The sequence below is a fragment of the Oncorhynchus keta genome, chromosome 19, assembly GCF_023373465.1.
Source record: "Oncorhynchus keta strain PuntledgeMale-10-30-2019 chromosome 19, Oket_V2, whole genome shotgun sequence".
Taxonomy (NCBI): domain Eukaryota; kingdom Metazoa; phylum Chordata; class Actinopteri; order Salmoniformes; family Salmonidae; genus Oncorhynchus; species Oncorhynchus keta.
This window is the reverse complement of record NC_068439.1, coordinates 56648244-56664060: the sequence shown is the minus strand read 5'-3', so window position 1 is coordinate 56664060 and position 15817 is coordinate 56648244. Positions and strand designations below refer to the sequence as shown.

At 38.9% G+C, this 15817-nt stretch overlaps 1 protein-coding gene across 5 annotated transcripts in view; it reads left to right on the top strand.

Annotated features, from left to right (window-relative positions):
• itpk1a (inositol-tetrakisphosphate 1-kinase a) overlaps positions 1 to 10250 on the top strand; it is a 61814-nt gene extending 51564 nt beyond the window's left edge. For all 5 annotated transcript variants that reach the window (XM_035793957.2, XM_035793956.2, XM_035793958.2 and 2 more), the window contains 3 exons: positions 1866 to 1933; positions 2255 to 2417; positions 5165 to 10250. In XM_035793957.2, the coding sequence (XP_035649850.1) occupies positions 1866 to 1933; positions 2255 to 2417; positions 5165 to 5457 (524 nt within the window). In that variant the 3' untranslated portion in view covers positions 5458 to 10250. The remainder of the gene's footprint in view (positions 1 to 1865; positions 1934 to 2254; positions 2418 to 5164) is intronic.
• The last annotated feature ends 5567 nt before the right edge of the window (positions 10251 to 15817 follow it).

Below are 15817 nucleotides of genomic sequence, written 5' to 3'. Positions count from 1 at the left end.
CTTGACATCGAGCCACTAGGCTTGCAAGTTAGCTAACTAAATGCATAGCTGGAGCCCTGAGCTGCATATAATTTATTTGACACATCTTAGATTTTTTATAGTTATACTTAAGAAACGTTTTTTGTTTGTTTTACGTTATTGGAATCATACTGTCGCTGTTTTGAAATACCCCAGTAGACTGTATATAGACTGCCCAAGCCAGATACTGAGTCTACTCAAGCCACCTTACCTGAACTCATAACAGATCCATTTAGCCCAACACTGCCCTATTCTAACCCAACTTGAGCGTGTCCCATTTCAAATGTCGGAGTATAGAGTAGGTTTCAATTGTGCGTTTTTGATTAGAGAAGTGTTAAAAGCACAGATGGTGTCCGAGTTGAAGTGGACGCTAAAGTCCCCTCAGCAGCTTATCGAAGTTTGCATCTGAAATGGCACCCTATTCTCATTCGCATTACTTTTAACCAGAGTCAGTGCACTATATAGGGAGTAGGTGCCACTTCAGAATTGCCCCGTTTCTTAGAGACCGCTGTAAACTGGCACATTACCTTATAAAGACACTTGATTTACCACCGTTTATAAACATGTCCTCTGTTTAAGCACGGCATGGTGCCACATGCCAAGTTAAATGACCGTTAATGGGATTTCCGAGTTGCTCCGTTTGACGCAAAGCACCGCTGATGCATTCCCAAACAATTCCCTGCTTTGTGTCAATGTTCGTGCCCATCCCGTGTTTGTGTATAGGTTCAATTTCCCCGGCTCACTGAGCAAGGTATTCATTAGCATGTGAGTCACTCACAGGAGTACAGTCATCGGAGTGGATCAGACTTTTAGTTGAATCTGCATGGACATTTCTGCCCCCTGCTGTGCTAATGCTAAACTGACACACAAAAAACATCCTTCTGCTTAAAGAGTTAATATCCCTCTTCTTTTTTTCTTTTTTTTGGCAGTTTACAACAACAGCCTAGGGCAGCGGTTTTCAAATCTCTCCTCGGGGACCCCCAGCCATTCCATGTATTTTAACTATTTAAAGGGCTAGCACACCTGATTCAACTTGTTCACTAATTATCAGGACCTTGATTTGGTAAATCAGTTGCCTGAATTAGTTCAGGGCTGTAACAAAATTGAGACTTGTCTGGGGGGTCCCCAAGGAGAGATTTGAAAACCGTTTCCTTATGGAAGTTGCAAATGAACTGAAGCTTTAGTGGACCACCAATAGCTCTTGAGTAGTTGACTCAGGTGTGTTGGTCTTCAAGCCTTGAAGACTGACAAGACATTGTATTTTTAATTGAGAGAGCTAGTCATTTTAGTAGACATTGTTTATTTTCTACTCTATCAGAAATTGGCATTAGAGGTAAAATGTGTACTTTTAGCAATGTCCACATTGGGAAACTGTAATATGTAACATTTCCACCTGCAACTCGCCTCAACTGTCAATTGCATACCAGTAGTATCAAAGGAATATACATCCACAGGAGTTTAAACATATTTTTTAGAATACAGTGTGACACGGCAATTAGCATTTTTACTGCAAATTAACAATTTGGCAACTAGACGATACATCTGGTGTGTGTATACGCAACTTACTGAGTTACAGTTGGTTCTCATTTACGAGGATGACGATAGCAAAAACATTAGCAATACAAAACTTCTTCCCGTTCTTGCAACTGATATTTTGGGGATTATGATCAGGTAAAAAGCAGAACTAGGCCATTTTAGGTGTTACTTAGCAATGCCCTTAACTGAAGAAATTTAATGTGTGGCTAAAATGTTACATGTAGCCACTTTAATTTAATGTGGCTGTTCTGTGACTTCTTTAGTGTCTGTTCTTTACAAACCTAGTCAACTGCCTGGTTTCTGTTTTCCAGAGAGAAAACCCATTTTTTTCCACAGTCACGATGTGTCCAAGCCAGAGTGTGCTTCCGACCTGAATTCTGTAAGTGAAAGCTCAGACCAAAACCTATTCTGAAAATGTGCACAGCCATTTTGATTGACAAAATATGGGCAATATTTTTTTTAATAGTTTTGTTCTTGCTTTGTCAGGGCCTTGCTATATATTCATTTTTTTCAAGTGTCTCTTAATTGGTACAACGGCTTTCACAGACCTGACCGTCTGTCCACCTCTCGCTCTTCCTCTAGTGTAGCCTTGCAATTTGTGTTGGTACTAACAGCATAACCAGAATTGATCTTGTCAACTTTCCCTCTTTACTATGTCTGTCTTTCCGTCCATCTTTCTATTTGTCTGGATGGTGTGTAGAGGGACAATGTGGAGGGGGTGTCCAGGGTGCCTATCGACGACGTCATCAGGGAGATCTCCAGGTGTCTGCGGCGGGAACTGGATGTGTCCCTGTTTGGCATTGACATAATCATCAGCAACCAGACAGGGCAGCATGCAGTCATTGACATCAACGCATTTCCAGGTACGTGCCATTCTCATATTTCCACAGGGTGCAGTGGCGGTGGTGTCATTCAATGGACCTACTTCCAAGCTGCAGCTATGGTGTTCAAAAATCAGATGGCGTATGAAGCAGTTGTTGTCCATTTAAAGTTAAGTTGTACCATTTTTAAATGAAGAGAATTAATCAACTGAAAAGTTAAACTTTCATATGCCAAAAACCTTAAACATCTTAGTTTTTTTGTTAACGTCTTGTGACAGCAGCCACACTGACTTATTATACATTCTCTTACACAGCTTAAGCTAGAAACGGCATTTACACTTTAAAACGTGTGGACTGGTCAGGACCAGTGTGTTTGCATACTATTTGGATAATATTGAAGCTATTAAACTCCCATTGTTAAACTCCCATGACTTCCAAATTTCTAGTCACTGTAAAAAAAATATATATATCACCTACTTTTACCACTTTCCCAACAACTTAGAATAAATATTTTCTACCAGGGATTTGACAAATGTTTTTCAAGAGTGAAAAAAATAAGGTAATTAATTAACATTCAAATATATGTTTAGTGTTTGAACTAAAGATTGTTTAAAATAGAATTAGTTTATTTCTTTATTAAACAAGATCCCCATGTTTAGTCCTGTGAACATGTCCTATAATTTACTATATTTATACTTTCCTGTAAATGTCTCTAAAAATATATTTTCATAATTTACTGACCATTTCAGATGCATTCACATTGAGAAATGCAAATGAATGATATATTGCAAGCAGACATAGTGTGGTTCTCACTTGCTAACCCTGTTTTTTGGGAACTTTTTGTAAGCAAAAAAACATTCAAATAATTTTGTCTTTAGTGGGGGGCAGTAATGCTTTAACTGGAAGCATTTGGTAATGGATAATAGAAGTTACACCATGCTATCTGAAATTGTATGACACAAGGTTTTAAAGGAACACTTGGATTCAAACAACAACAGAAAAGCCCACGCCACTTTCTCTGGTGGTATAGACAGCTTGTCTGCAGCTAGAGAAACACAACCACTCTCAGATTCATAGACTGAGCTGTGGATGCAATGATTGCTCATTAATGAGATCAAACTCATATCTGTTTTTTCACCAATCTCTGATTGCCCCTTTAATTCCAGAGGGCAGGCTTTGAAACCTATTGAAGTCATTAAGCAGATCTTAAGGTATGCTGTATATAACCACATGCTAAGTATTTGTTTGGCAGGTACATGGTAACTAACATTCATCATCAAAACGCAGCATCGTATGATGCGAAAATGCATCATATGGGCCAGGTTTCAGGATTTTGAAAGTTGTACAACTTGATTGCTGACATGCAAAAAATGTGGGACTATATCAACAATAGACTAAAATTGTTTTTGTGTGAAGTTTTCATTTAAGCTAGCTCTGCTAGCTTGCGGCAAGGCAAGCTAACCATGCAATCCTACCTGCCTCACGGTATTGTGGTATTGCTGGTGTAGAAATGTATTCTACCTTTTGGTCACCCCTCCGGTTAGCTAGCTAGTGTGACTCAGCCCAAGCCTTGCATTATGGGCTAGCCATCTCTGCTGGCTCACTGCCAAGCAAGCTAACCATGAGTTTCTACCTGCCACACGGTAATACTGCTGGCTATCCCCTTTGCCTAGTTTAGCTTGCGTTTGCTTCGCCTGTGCTAGGCTCTTCTGGTCGTCGGGGTAAGATAACCTGAAGGCTAATGCTATTTCAATGACAGGTATTTTTACTTTTTCAGAATACAGTAACTCGAATATACTCATAGGCTATATCAGTCGAATTTAGAGGAAAATTGTATTTTCTAGCGCCCCTAAATGTTATTGTGCTCCTAATTTTTTTTTTTTTACACATTACAATTTAGAGCTCTGGTCATGATGCAAAGTTTTTTTGAAAAGCTTGTATATTCAGTGGTTGTACCATATGACTTTCTTTTTTTTAACCTTTATTTTACTAGGAAAGTCAGTTAAGAACATATTCTTATTTACAATGACAGCCTAGGAACAGTGGGTTAACTGCCTGTTCAGGGGCAGAACGACAGATTTGTACCTTGTCAGCTCGGGGGTTTGAGCTTGCAACCTTCCGGTTACTAGTCCAACGCTCTAACCACTACCATCATGACAGAGGATAGATTTGTGGGAAATTCTTTCTAAATTGGAGGGTCCACTACAGTATAGACTTTGTTGTATCAGGACACATGGAGGAAAAATGTATTTGTAGTGAAAAATAGCTATTTTAATGTTGGTTGCACCATATGATGATAGTGTTTTTCAAATGTGTTGAAGTATTTAAAACAGAATTATTCCTTCCTAGCTCTATTTTATTATATCATCACATACATTTACAAGGGTATGCCGAAGTTAAATATTCACCGCTTTCTTATACCAATTTTGCAACCCTTTTGTTCAAATTCAAAGTTGGACGGTTGCACCATATGACAATTTCACCCTTTGGCATGCCATTCGTTTAAATGTATCAGCATCAAATTTCTCAAACTTTTGAGCCAACTGACATTTTGACCACTTTTCCAGCAAGTTAGACAAACTTCGAGTGCACGTAATCTTGGTCAAAGTCTCTGCTATTCAAATCCGAAATTGGAATATATTTATCTTCTACCAATCAAACAATACACTTCTTCTAGTAACCACAAACTACCTTTTTATCTAAACTTTTACAAACAACTGATATTTGTATTTAAAAAAAAAACATTATTTAATGGTATTTCTATAAAAATGAACTTTTCTATTATTCAGGTTATGAGGGAGTCCCGGAGTTCTTTGACGACCTACTGAGTCATCTCACAAGTGTTCTCCAGGAGCGGGCCTTTGAGAGGACCAGCGTGGTCAGGGGACAGCTCCCTGCCGCAGCCCTGGCCGACTGTGGGAAACCCTGCATGCTCCTGGGAAACGAGGCCAACACCTGGATCGTAGAGGGAGACTGCGTCAAGAGGGGAGGCAATCAAGGACTGGGGTGTGACTCTGAAGTTTCGGCCAACTTCCAACAACATTGTGCGTCTGCCATCCCCACCAAAGCCTCCTCGCAATAATGCCCAGCCCCTAGTAGTGAAGAACCAGATGTTGTATGTAATATAGATATAGATATATATATATATATATATAGATATATACAGTGGGGTCCGAAATTGACACCCTTGATAAAGATGAGAAGAAAATGACGATCAAATAAATAATTAAATTACTGAGCTACATTGTATGCTCCATTTTTGTGTTGTATTATACAGTTGATCAGAAAAAGTGTTTAAGTTATCTTTTTAAATGTAATCTGACCATAGCACCGGTTTCAATCCAAGTGCCAATGCCATTTAGCGAACTCCAGGCACTTACACTTTTGGAAATGCATGAAAATAGCGCTCTTTATTTTTGTTGTAATTTTTGCTTATATTTTTCAAGGGTGTCAATCATTTTGGACCCCACAGTATGGGGTCCAAAATGTCAGAAAAGCTTCAATGCATCTTGGCATAGATCAGGGTTCTCCACCCCTGTTCCTGGAGAGCTACCGTCCTGTAGGTTCTCTCCAACCCTAATCTAGCACACCTATTTCTAGTAATTAGCTGGATAATAAACTGAATCAGGTTAGTTACAACAGGAAGGTAGCTCTATGGGAACAGGGTTGGAGAGCCCTGGCATAGATTCTTCACGTGTCTGTAACTCCATCATTTGGTATTTTCTTGGTGGTGGAAAAAGCTCTCAGGTGCCACTACAGAATATCCCATAAGTGTTCAATTGGGTTGAGATCTGGTGACTGAGATGGCCATGGCATATGGTTTAGATCAATGTTATGCTCATCAAACCATTCAGTGACCACTCGTGCCCTGTTGATGGCGGCATTGTCATCCTATGGGGCCATAGCCAGGGTAGACAAAATAATGGCCTACCCAGTATTTTTATACATGACCCTAAACAGGATGGGATGTTAATTATTGAATTAACTCAGGAACCACGCCTGTGTGGAAACACTTGCTTTCAATATACTTTGTATCCCTCATTTACTCGAGTGTTTCCATTATTTTGGTAGTTACAAATTAATGTACTTGCTGAGAGCAAGACCACAAGATGTCTTACATATTCTTAATATTAGTGTGCTTGCAGAAGGCAAGACAACTCTGGATTCCTTAAGTGTGCTTGCTTAAAGCAAAACAACGTTAGGAACTGTTCATACTTATTATTCCGCTGTTACCTGTAACCTAAAACAAATTTTAAAAAGTCCAGACAGCCACTGCTCAGGTTGCTTGAAAAAAAGTATACGTTTTAATACTACGAATACTTTTCACACAACAATCGTATTTGCATAAATCCCAATGCATTTCAATGGAATTCCCGTCCTAACTAGTCTTCCACCACTTAAACTAGAAATGCTATTATAACTTTAAAACGTGCAGACTGGTCTGGAATAGGTTGCTTGTAAAAAAAAAAAATGTAATACCATTTATTATTTTTGAACTATAACTGTTTTACACGTGCGTAAAAGCTCCATAGGCTTGAATGGGACGTTTTTTTATTTTAAAGCATAAATGTCATACAAAGTGAAGCCGAATACCCAAAACCCCTTGGTTGTCCCTATCCTCATGCCCACCCATCTCCATGCCTGCCCACCCCTGGGAAGTATTTTGATTCGTAATTGCTCTTGAACTGTTAAAGCTACAAACACCAAACCAACCTTGACTTGTACATGCTGACTCAACGTAGATTGCTTGTCTATTTTATTTTATGCTTTTTCTACTTTTTAAACTATAACCATTTTTTAAAATTTGCTTCAAAGGCAAAATGTTGATTCACCACTGCTCTTGATCTGTTTCAGCTACAACCACCACCCCAATGTTGACATATGGCTTAAATGGCTTCAACAGAGCTTTTTGCTACCATTCCTACCTCATAAACTATAAAGCTTGTTGTATCCCCATCCATTTCAATGGTTGAATGTGAGCTTCAACATTAACTGAAATCACTACAACAATTTTCAGGATGTTCAAACAAAACCATTTTGAAGAGCTTAACACCTTAGGGCTTATGTTGACATGGAACTCACTCTACTATACTACTATACTAGCTCACTATAATACACTATAATAACACTATATAATGCACTATAATAACTCCACACCTACAAACCACCCCAAAATAAGTCACTATAACTAACACAGCCTATTACTAAATTACTAATTATGACTAAAACCCTACTACTGCCATTAATACAACTATTTCACAACCATAAGTATTCAATATTAGCAAGCACACCAGGTTTACTTCAGTAAATGTCCCTTTTCAAGTTATTCTATTTATTCCCCTCAATATAGTGCTTAAATGATTTAATCTATTAACACTAAACCAACTTCCAAATGTGCAGACTAACTCAAATGACCTTGTTTGAGAATCTTTCTGATAGCATTTTATACTTTTGAACTACAACAATATTTAAAATGATCTAAAATGCATTTCAATGGCAAAAAGATATTCTAGACTCATCGCTTTCGCTGTTTTTAAACTAACCAACGTTGATGTTTAGACTGACCCGACTTACATTGCTTGCATTCAGATTTGTTATACTATTTATACTTTTTGACCTATAACCATTTAAAATGAGCATACATTCAACATGGGTTTCAATGAGAACCATAGGAATATAGTGTTAGCTATTCAAAATGGGCCTTGGCCAATTATGCTACAAGACCAACTTTAAAACCATTCAGGTTTTATAAACTATTTCACTTTGCTCAAATGTGCATAAATGCATGGATTCAATGCCAACCATAAGAACACAGTGGTAGACATTGTAAATGCTACTGCTCTTTAACCATTTCAGCTACAAACAACATTAAAACTGACATTTTCAGAATTTGTTTAAACTATAGCAATTCAAAAATGTCAAATTGGCATTTAATAACCCACTAACAGTAATAGTAACTCTTGAACCATCCAAACCAACTTGTTCAGGCTGTCCAATCAGTCGTTCCATCTACCGGCTATTCAACTATAACCAGTCACTACCATTACTACTTCAGTCACTATCACTACAGTCATTTATTTCACAACCATAAATACTATAAAGATGTCCTTCCAGTGATATTTGAACTTTTCCTGTTGAGAAGCAATAGCCCAAGTAATGTACACCCACTTAAGCATAAAAATGTTGTGAGCAAAATGTCTTTTAGACAACTGTAAACTTCAAGGAGTAGGCCATTCAAGGTGGTGGTCTGATGTCATTGCACCCCCTCCCCCTGCTTGAGAAACAATTAAGGAGCAATAGAGAACGAAGAGGAAAGACCCCCCCATCCCGCTTGTGTCACGTCATAATCGTACCTGGATCACCTTGAGATGTGCCTAAGTAAATCAGGTGTTCAATGAGGTGAAAAGACTGGAACAGGACTTTAAGACAGGCTCGCACGCACAAACATTTCCTTTAGTGCTGAGAAGGAAGATTTTTTATTTTATCTTATGAATTCAGTGGTTCCAATCTGTTTGTTTTGATCCACTGGTTTACTGTGATCCCATCCCTGCTATTGGATCTCTGTCATATCAATTACTTTGTCAAATGTGTCTAGGGTCCTACTGAGCCGACATGGTCATGCTCTCCTGTAGGGGTGGGCAAGGGGACCGAGCAGCCTTAATTTAATTTTGTGTGCGTCAGTCTGATCTTCGAGATGCGTATATAATTTACTATATAGTATATTGTGAATATACATTGAATGCACAAAACATTAAGAACGCCTAATATTGAGTCCCCCTCTTGCCTTCAGAACAGCCTCAATTTGACGGGGACATGGACTCTACAAGGTGTCAATGTTGACTCATACTTCCCACAGTTGTCAACTTGGCTGGATGTCTTTTAGGTGGTGGACCATTCTTCATACACACGGGAAACTGTTGAGTGTGGAAAAACTAAGCAGCTTTGCAGTTCTCGACGCAAACCGGTGTGCCTGGCACCTACCATACACTGTTCAAAGGCACCTAATCCTTGTCTCAAGGCTTGAAAATGTGAACTTCAATAAGGGGTGAAAATCCTAACATCAATAAGAGATCATAGCTTTCACCTGGTCAGTCTCCCATGTAAAGAGCAGTTGTTCTTAATGTATTGTATACTCTGTGTATATTGTTTATCTTTCAGGACAGAACACAATTAGTATACTACTCTGTAAAATCCAGAATAAATGTCAACTACTTAGGGCTAGATTTAATCAGGGCCGCCTTAATTGTTTTTGTTGAGGCGAAGTTGGATGTGTAACTGTGTTGGTGCTGTCAAAGCGTTATACAGATCGTGGACATTGCTTTTGGATACTCCTTGTCGCATTTGTAGTAATCCCATGCAGCCGTGCTGAAAATGTTTCCACGGGTTTGTGTGTTGTAATCTATACCTCGATTAGGCTGAATTAAATAATTATTTTGTTGATTGATTTTCAATTTGACTCATTATTTCTATATAGCCTACACTTTCTCATTCTGAACTTCTAACTCTGTGGGATGGGTTTGGCCACGGATTTGACACCTCCAACACTGTTACACTGTTACACTGTGACACCACCTAAACAAAAACAACGATATGCTATGCAGTTTGCCGGTTATGGCTGATTTGATTGACTCTAGGCCTTGCTGTTTTATTACTTGTTAAAATGCTGTGAGTGCAGCATAGATCCATTTCTATAGATTTTTATAACAAATTAGCTAAATTAGCTTTGGACTTACATTTATCAAAGAAGAACCAAGTAAAGATCAATATGGGGAAATTAAAAGTTCCAACTTGAAATGTGAGATTACTGTTTGTAACCATTTTCCTGATGTATGCTATTGAACAAAATGTGTATGTTGTATAAATGGTCAATATGGACATGTTTATTATCTCAGTTTTTGTATAAATAAGGAAGACAAATGTACATCTCTTTAATGGTTTGGTGAGATGTGTTGCAAGGGGAAGAACTTTCCACAATACTACTTTTGCTTCTCCCCAGCCATAATTGGTGGTGGTATAGAAATGGGACCTAATGTATTAGGGTACAGTTGGCGTCGGACGTTTACATACACCTTAGCCAAATATATTTAAGCTCCTGACATTTAATCCTTGTAAAAATTCCCAGTTTTAGGTCAGCCAGGATCACCATGTTATTTTAAGAATGTGAAATGTCAGAATAGTAGTGATTTTATTTCAGCTTTTATTTCTTTCATCACATTCCCAGTGGGTCAGATGTTTACATACTCAAGTAGTATTTTGTGTTATTGCCTTCAAATTGTTTAACTTGAATCAAACGTCTCGGGTAGCCATCCACAAGCTTCCCACAGTAAGTTTGGTGAATTTTGGCCCATTTCCCCCTGACAGAGATGGTGTAACTGAGTCAGGTTCGTAGGCCTCCTTCCTCGCACATGCTTTTTCAGGTCTGCCCACAAATTTTCTTTAGGATTGAGGTCAGGGCTTTGTGATGGCCACTCCAATACCTTGACTTTGTTGTCCTTAAACCATTTTGCCACAACTTTGGAAGTGTGCTTGGGGTCATTTTCTATTTGGAAGACCCATTTGCGACCAAGCTTTAACTTCCTGACTGATGTCTTGATGTTTCTTCAATATATCCACATAATTTTCCATACTCTTGATGCCATCTATTTTGTGAAGTGCACCAGTCCCTCCTGCAGCAAAGCGCTGCAACCCCCATGCTTCATGCTTCACGTTTGGGATGGTGTTCTTCAGCTTGCAAGCGTCACCCTTTTTCCTCCAAACATAACGATGGTCATTATGGGCTAACTGTTCTATTTTTGTTTCATCAGACCAGAGGACATTTCTCCTAAAAGTACTGTCTTTGTCCCCATGTGCAGATGCAAACTGTAGTCTGGCTTTTTTTATGGTGTTTTTGGAGCAGTGACTTCTTCCTTGCTGAAAGACCTTCCAGGTTATTTCGATATAGGACTTGTTTTACTGTGGATATAGATACATTTGTACCTGTTTCCTCCAGCATCTTCACAAGGTCATTTGCGGTTCTGGGATTGATTTGCACTTCTCGAACCAAAGTACGTTCATCTCTAGGAGACGGGAACATGTCTCCTTCATGAGCGGTATGACTGCTGCGTGGTCCCATGGTGTTTATACTTGCGTACTATTGTTTGTACAGGTGAACGTGGTATCTTCAAGCGTTTGGAAATTGCTCCCAAGGATGAACCAGACTTGTGCAGGTCCACAATTCATTTTCTGAGGTCTTGGCTGATTTTCTTTTGATTTTCCTATAATGTCAAGTAAAGAGGCACAAAGTTTGGAGGTTGGCCTTAATACATCCACATGTACACCTCCAATTGACTCAAATTATGTCAATTAGCCCATCAGAAGATTCTAAAGCCATGACATCATTTCCTGAAATGTTCCAAGCTTTTTAAAGGCACAGCCATCTTCTGACCCAGTGAAATAATCTGTCTGAAACAATTGTTGGAAAAATTACTTGTGACCTAACCAACTTGCCAAAACTAGTTTGTTAACAATACATTTGTGGAGTGGTTGAAGAACTAGTTTTAATGACTCCAACCTAAAGTGTATGTAAACTTCCGACTTCAACTGTATATGGGAGACGTTTAAGGTAGAAGTTGCCCCTAGTCACAGATCTAGGATCAGATTATCCAACCCCAAATGCTAACCTTAACCATTAGCAGCTACGGTTAGCCACAGATTCTATCAACTCTGCATCTGATTGGTTTAGATGGGGGGTACACCAATATTTGAAAAATGGGTAGCATGGGTGGGCAGCAACGCAATGGGTATGTCTGCAAGAACACATGAAGGTAGTCTTTTGACCTTTTTTTGATTTAGAACAGGTTTGTTAGTCTTTTGTAGGCTGCAAATGCCATGTGATGGTTACGGATGTAGATGTTTTCTATTAAACAAGGAATAAATTAGTTTGACGCATGGGAGTCATAACTACACAAAGGACTGTATTACATGATTGAGCTTAGGCAAGCTAATAAAAGAAGTGGTCAAATACATGGCAAACATCACTAACAAAAATTACAACATTTGGACACGATTCAAACACTTAGTCAATAACGTGTCCTTGGATTATAACGAACTTCGAAAGGTAAGGACAATACATTACTAGCACAACAGAAACACGAACTTCCAGTCCAAGGTAGCCACACTGATTAGGGTGCCGGTGAGTGTAGTTGAGGTGTGCTAGGGGAGGAAGTCCTGCCCCTTGCAGGAACTGGGAAATGTGTTTGACTGGTAATTGGTGGAGACTGAGGACGTGAGTGGGGACTTTTCAACAAATATGGTGAAGTTTTTGCCTAGCCAATCCGGCAAAGTAGAGCTATTACAGTACCATATTGCTCATACAACTGCAGTCTTTTCAGGGCCTGTATACACACACTTTCAGAGTAGGAGAGCTGATATAGGATTAGTTTTGCCATTAGATCAAAATGAAGAAGTTTATTTGGATAGAGGGGACGGTATCCTAGATCTACCCTCCTACTCTGAGACTATTTTTGAATATGGTCCCAGAGTTCCATTAAGTGCCAAGAAGGTAGCGGTTCAACCAGGCTCCACTTACAACCTCCTGCACATAACCTGTGATGACACTGTTGGTGTGCTGAGTGACACAATAACACCACAGTGTTAAATATGTTCACTATTTTTACCTACATATATATTAATAGTGTTATTGTGATTTTGGACCTGAAGAGTCATTTCCCTGAAACAGGGAAATATAAAATATATGAATATCGACTTTGGGGTGCTTGTGATCGAAACCAAGGGCTTTCGGATGATGTAATGTACAAGGTATTGCCAGAAATATATCATAGAACTGGCACAGTTGGCTATTCAGCACGTTCAATTATACAGTAATATGTTTTACCAGTCCTTGCCTTACCAATAATGCTCAATCGAACGGTAACTGAATGCCTCGATGCCTGTCTGCCTGCTTTAAGCTATATGTCTGTAGGAGCAAACCATTTCTGTGACTGGGGTGGTATACCTAATGAGCTGGCTTCTGAGTGTATATGGACATGTCCAAATTGAAATGCTTCCAACAAAGTTTTCAATTGTGGGCAATGTAAGAGTTAACAAATTAGCAACAACAACAAAAAACATTTCTTATCAATAAGCTCTGCATTTCAGAAATCACCACACAGTGGCAGTGTTGAGACACCAGAGGGTTGACATTTTCAATACGTCAGTCACCACCAACAACATGAAACATACACGCAATACAAAACACACGTCAGTGATGTCGAAGGTTTTCTAAAAATAACATGTTAGAATAAGCAAATAATGTCATTGGATTCTACTCAACTCATTACTCTTTTTTTTAAACAGTTCTCTCTATTTTTTGACCTTTTTAATTTTATTGTTTTCATGGCAAATAACCAAGTATCTTCCAAAAAATAAGAGTAAAAATGTACACTTAAGAATTGTCAATGTACAGTAAATGTATTTAGGTTACAAAATAATTTAACCTGATGGAGGCAACAACTAAGATACTCAGTGGGTTATGGGTTGGCTAACCCATTCAACAATATATGTGCACACTCACCTCCTATAAACTGAACTACAGGGCTCCAGATGTGCAAAATCTCATCAAGAAATGGTTTTAAGAAGGCATCTCCAAAACACAAGGAAATATACTGTAAGACTGTGCCAGAATATAGACCTTAGTCCATCTCCCTGTGTTTCCTAGAGTAAGTTGAGATGAATAGACTGAAATAGATCAGACACACACATAAACACAAACTGTTCGCTCAGCAATCATTCTCGGGCAAGGATACAGTGTGTCAGTCAATATCCTACTTTAAACCCTCTCTTTTTTTCATTTGTCTAGCTGACCAGCTCTCATTATTTCCAGGAATCTATTGCCATCTCCCCACAGAAAATTGCAGTGTGATATTGTAATCTAGCCACGGCACCTACTGGGCACAGACGTTGAGTTGTCAACTAACCTGAACTAAATGTGAAATCAACAAAAAAATGTCACCATATCATTGGATTTAGGTTAAAAGCAAATTCAATCATTTTTCCACATTGATTAAACTTCATTACATTGTCATTGTTTTGGGTTAAAATTACATAGAAACAATGTTGATTTAACCAATTTTTGCACAATGGGCGGTTACTGTACAGTTCTGTAGAGAAATAATATATATATTTTTTTTTAGGCCCTAGAACAAGGGTAGGCAACTAGATTTAGCTGCGAGCCGATTTGTTTTTTGAATGGCTGGTCGGACGACCAGAACATAATTAAAATAATTTGTACACTGCAAAATGCTCAATTAGATGTTTATGACAAAAACAATATTTGACCAAAGTGACATAGGGTGCCATTTGGGATGCAGCTTCAAGCTCTTTGAAGTCCAAGAGTCCCATTGCTTTATTTTATTTATATACCCTTCTTCACCAGGTAACCATTCTGTTTTTTTTGTTCTGTTTTGGCACATGACAACATTTGTCTCAGCAGAACGTTCAAATAGAAATGTATTGTACAACAATCTCCCTTGCTTCGGCGGGGCCTCACCTCACAGGCCACCAATCGCTCCAATCAGGCGACCTCTTCACAGTTGTCTAGGGGACCATTTAACAGACACTGAATGGTCATTGGTCGCCTTAGTGGGGAGTGGTTAATCGAAGACAAAAACGAAACAAAATGGTGTCAATGAGCTCTTCAGTGCTGAATAGGCCATCTGTCTCATAAGAGTCCAACAGCACTTTTGCTGAAATACTAGATTTCTGCAGTGTGGCACAGTGATTCAGTGTAGCTAATACTGTCTGTACATCTTCAACCACTGAATTGTCTTTTGTTAGTGTTTCTATGGTGATGCCTGTCAAGCAAACTTGTACCCTCATTGTACCAAGGTACTGTGCTTTGTGAATGAGGGAACAGTTTTGCCTGTCTCCGCCTGTCTGTTCCCCTCTCCCTCTATACATGTTTCATATATGGACATCTGAATATTATTAATCTATATGAACATATCTGTGAATCATTGTAGAAGAAAAACTGTGTTGGAGATTTAGAGTTGACCATTTGTCAGACACACTGTGCTATTTGGATGATTCATGTTTCCTGCCTCCCGCCCACGGTGTGAACTTCAACTGTTCATCTCCATCTGTGTTAATCGATACTACTATATCCCTAGTGTGGTGTTGTATAAATGTTCATATAAAAAGATTGCTACCCCTGGGCACATGTATGTATACATATATGTGGGTGTGTGTATATATATTTGTATCTGTTATTTTACCAGGTAAGGTAACTGAGAACACGTTCTCATTTACAGCAACAACCTGGGGAATCGTTACAGGGGAGAGGAGGGTGATGAATGAGCCAATTGTAAACTGGGTATTATTAGGTGACCATGATGGTTTGAGGGCCAGATTGGGAATTTAGGCAGGACACCGGGGTTATCACCCCTACTCTTACGATAAGTGCCATG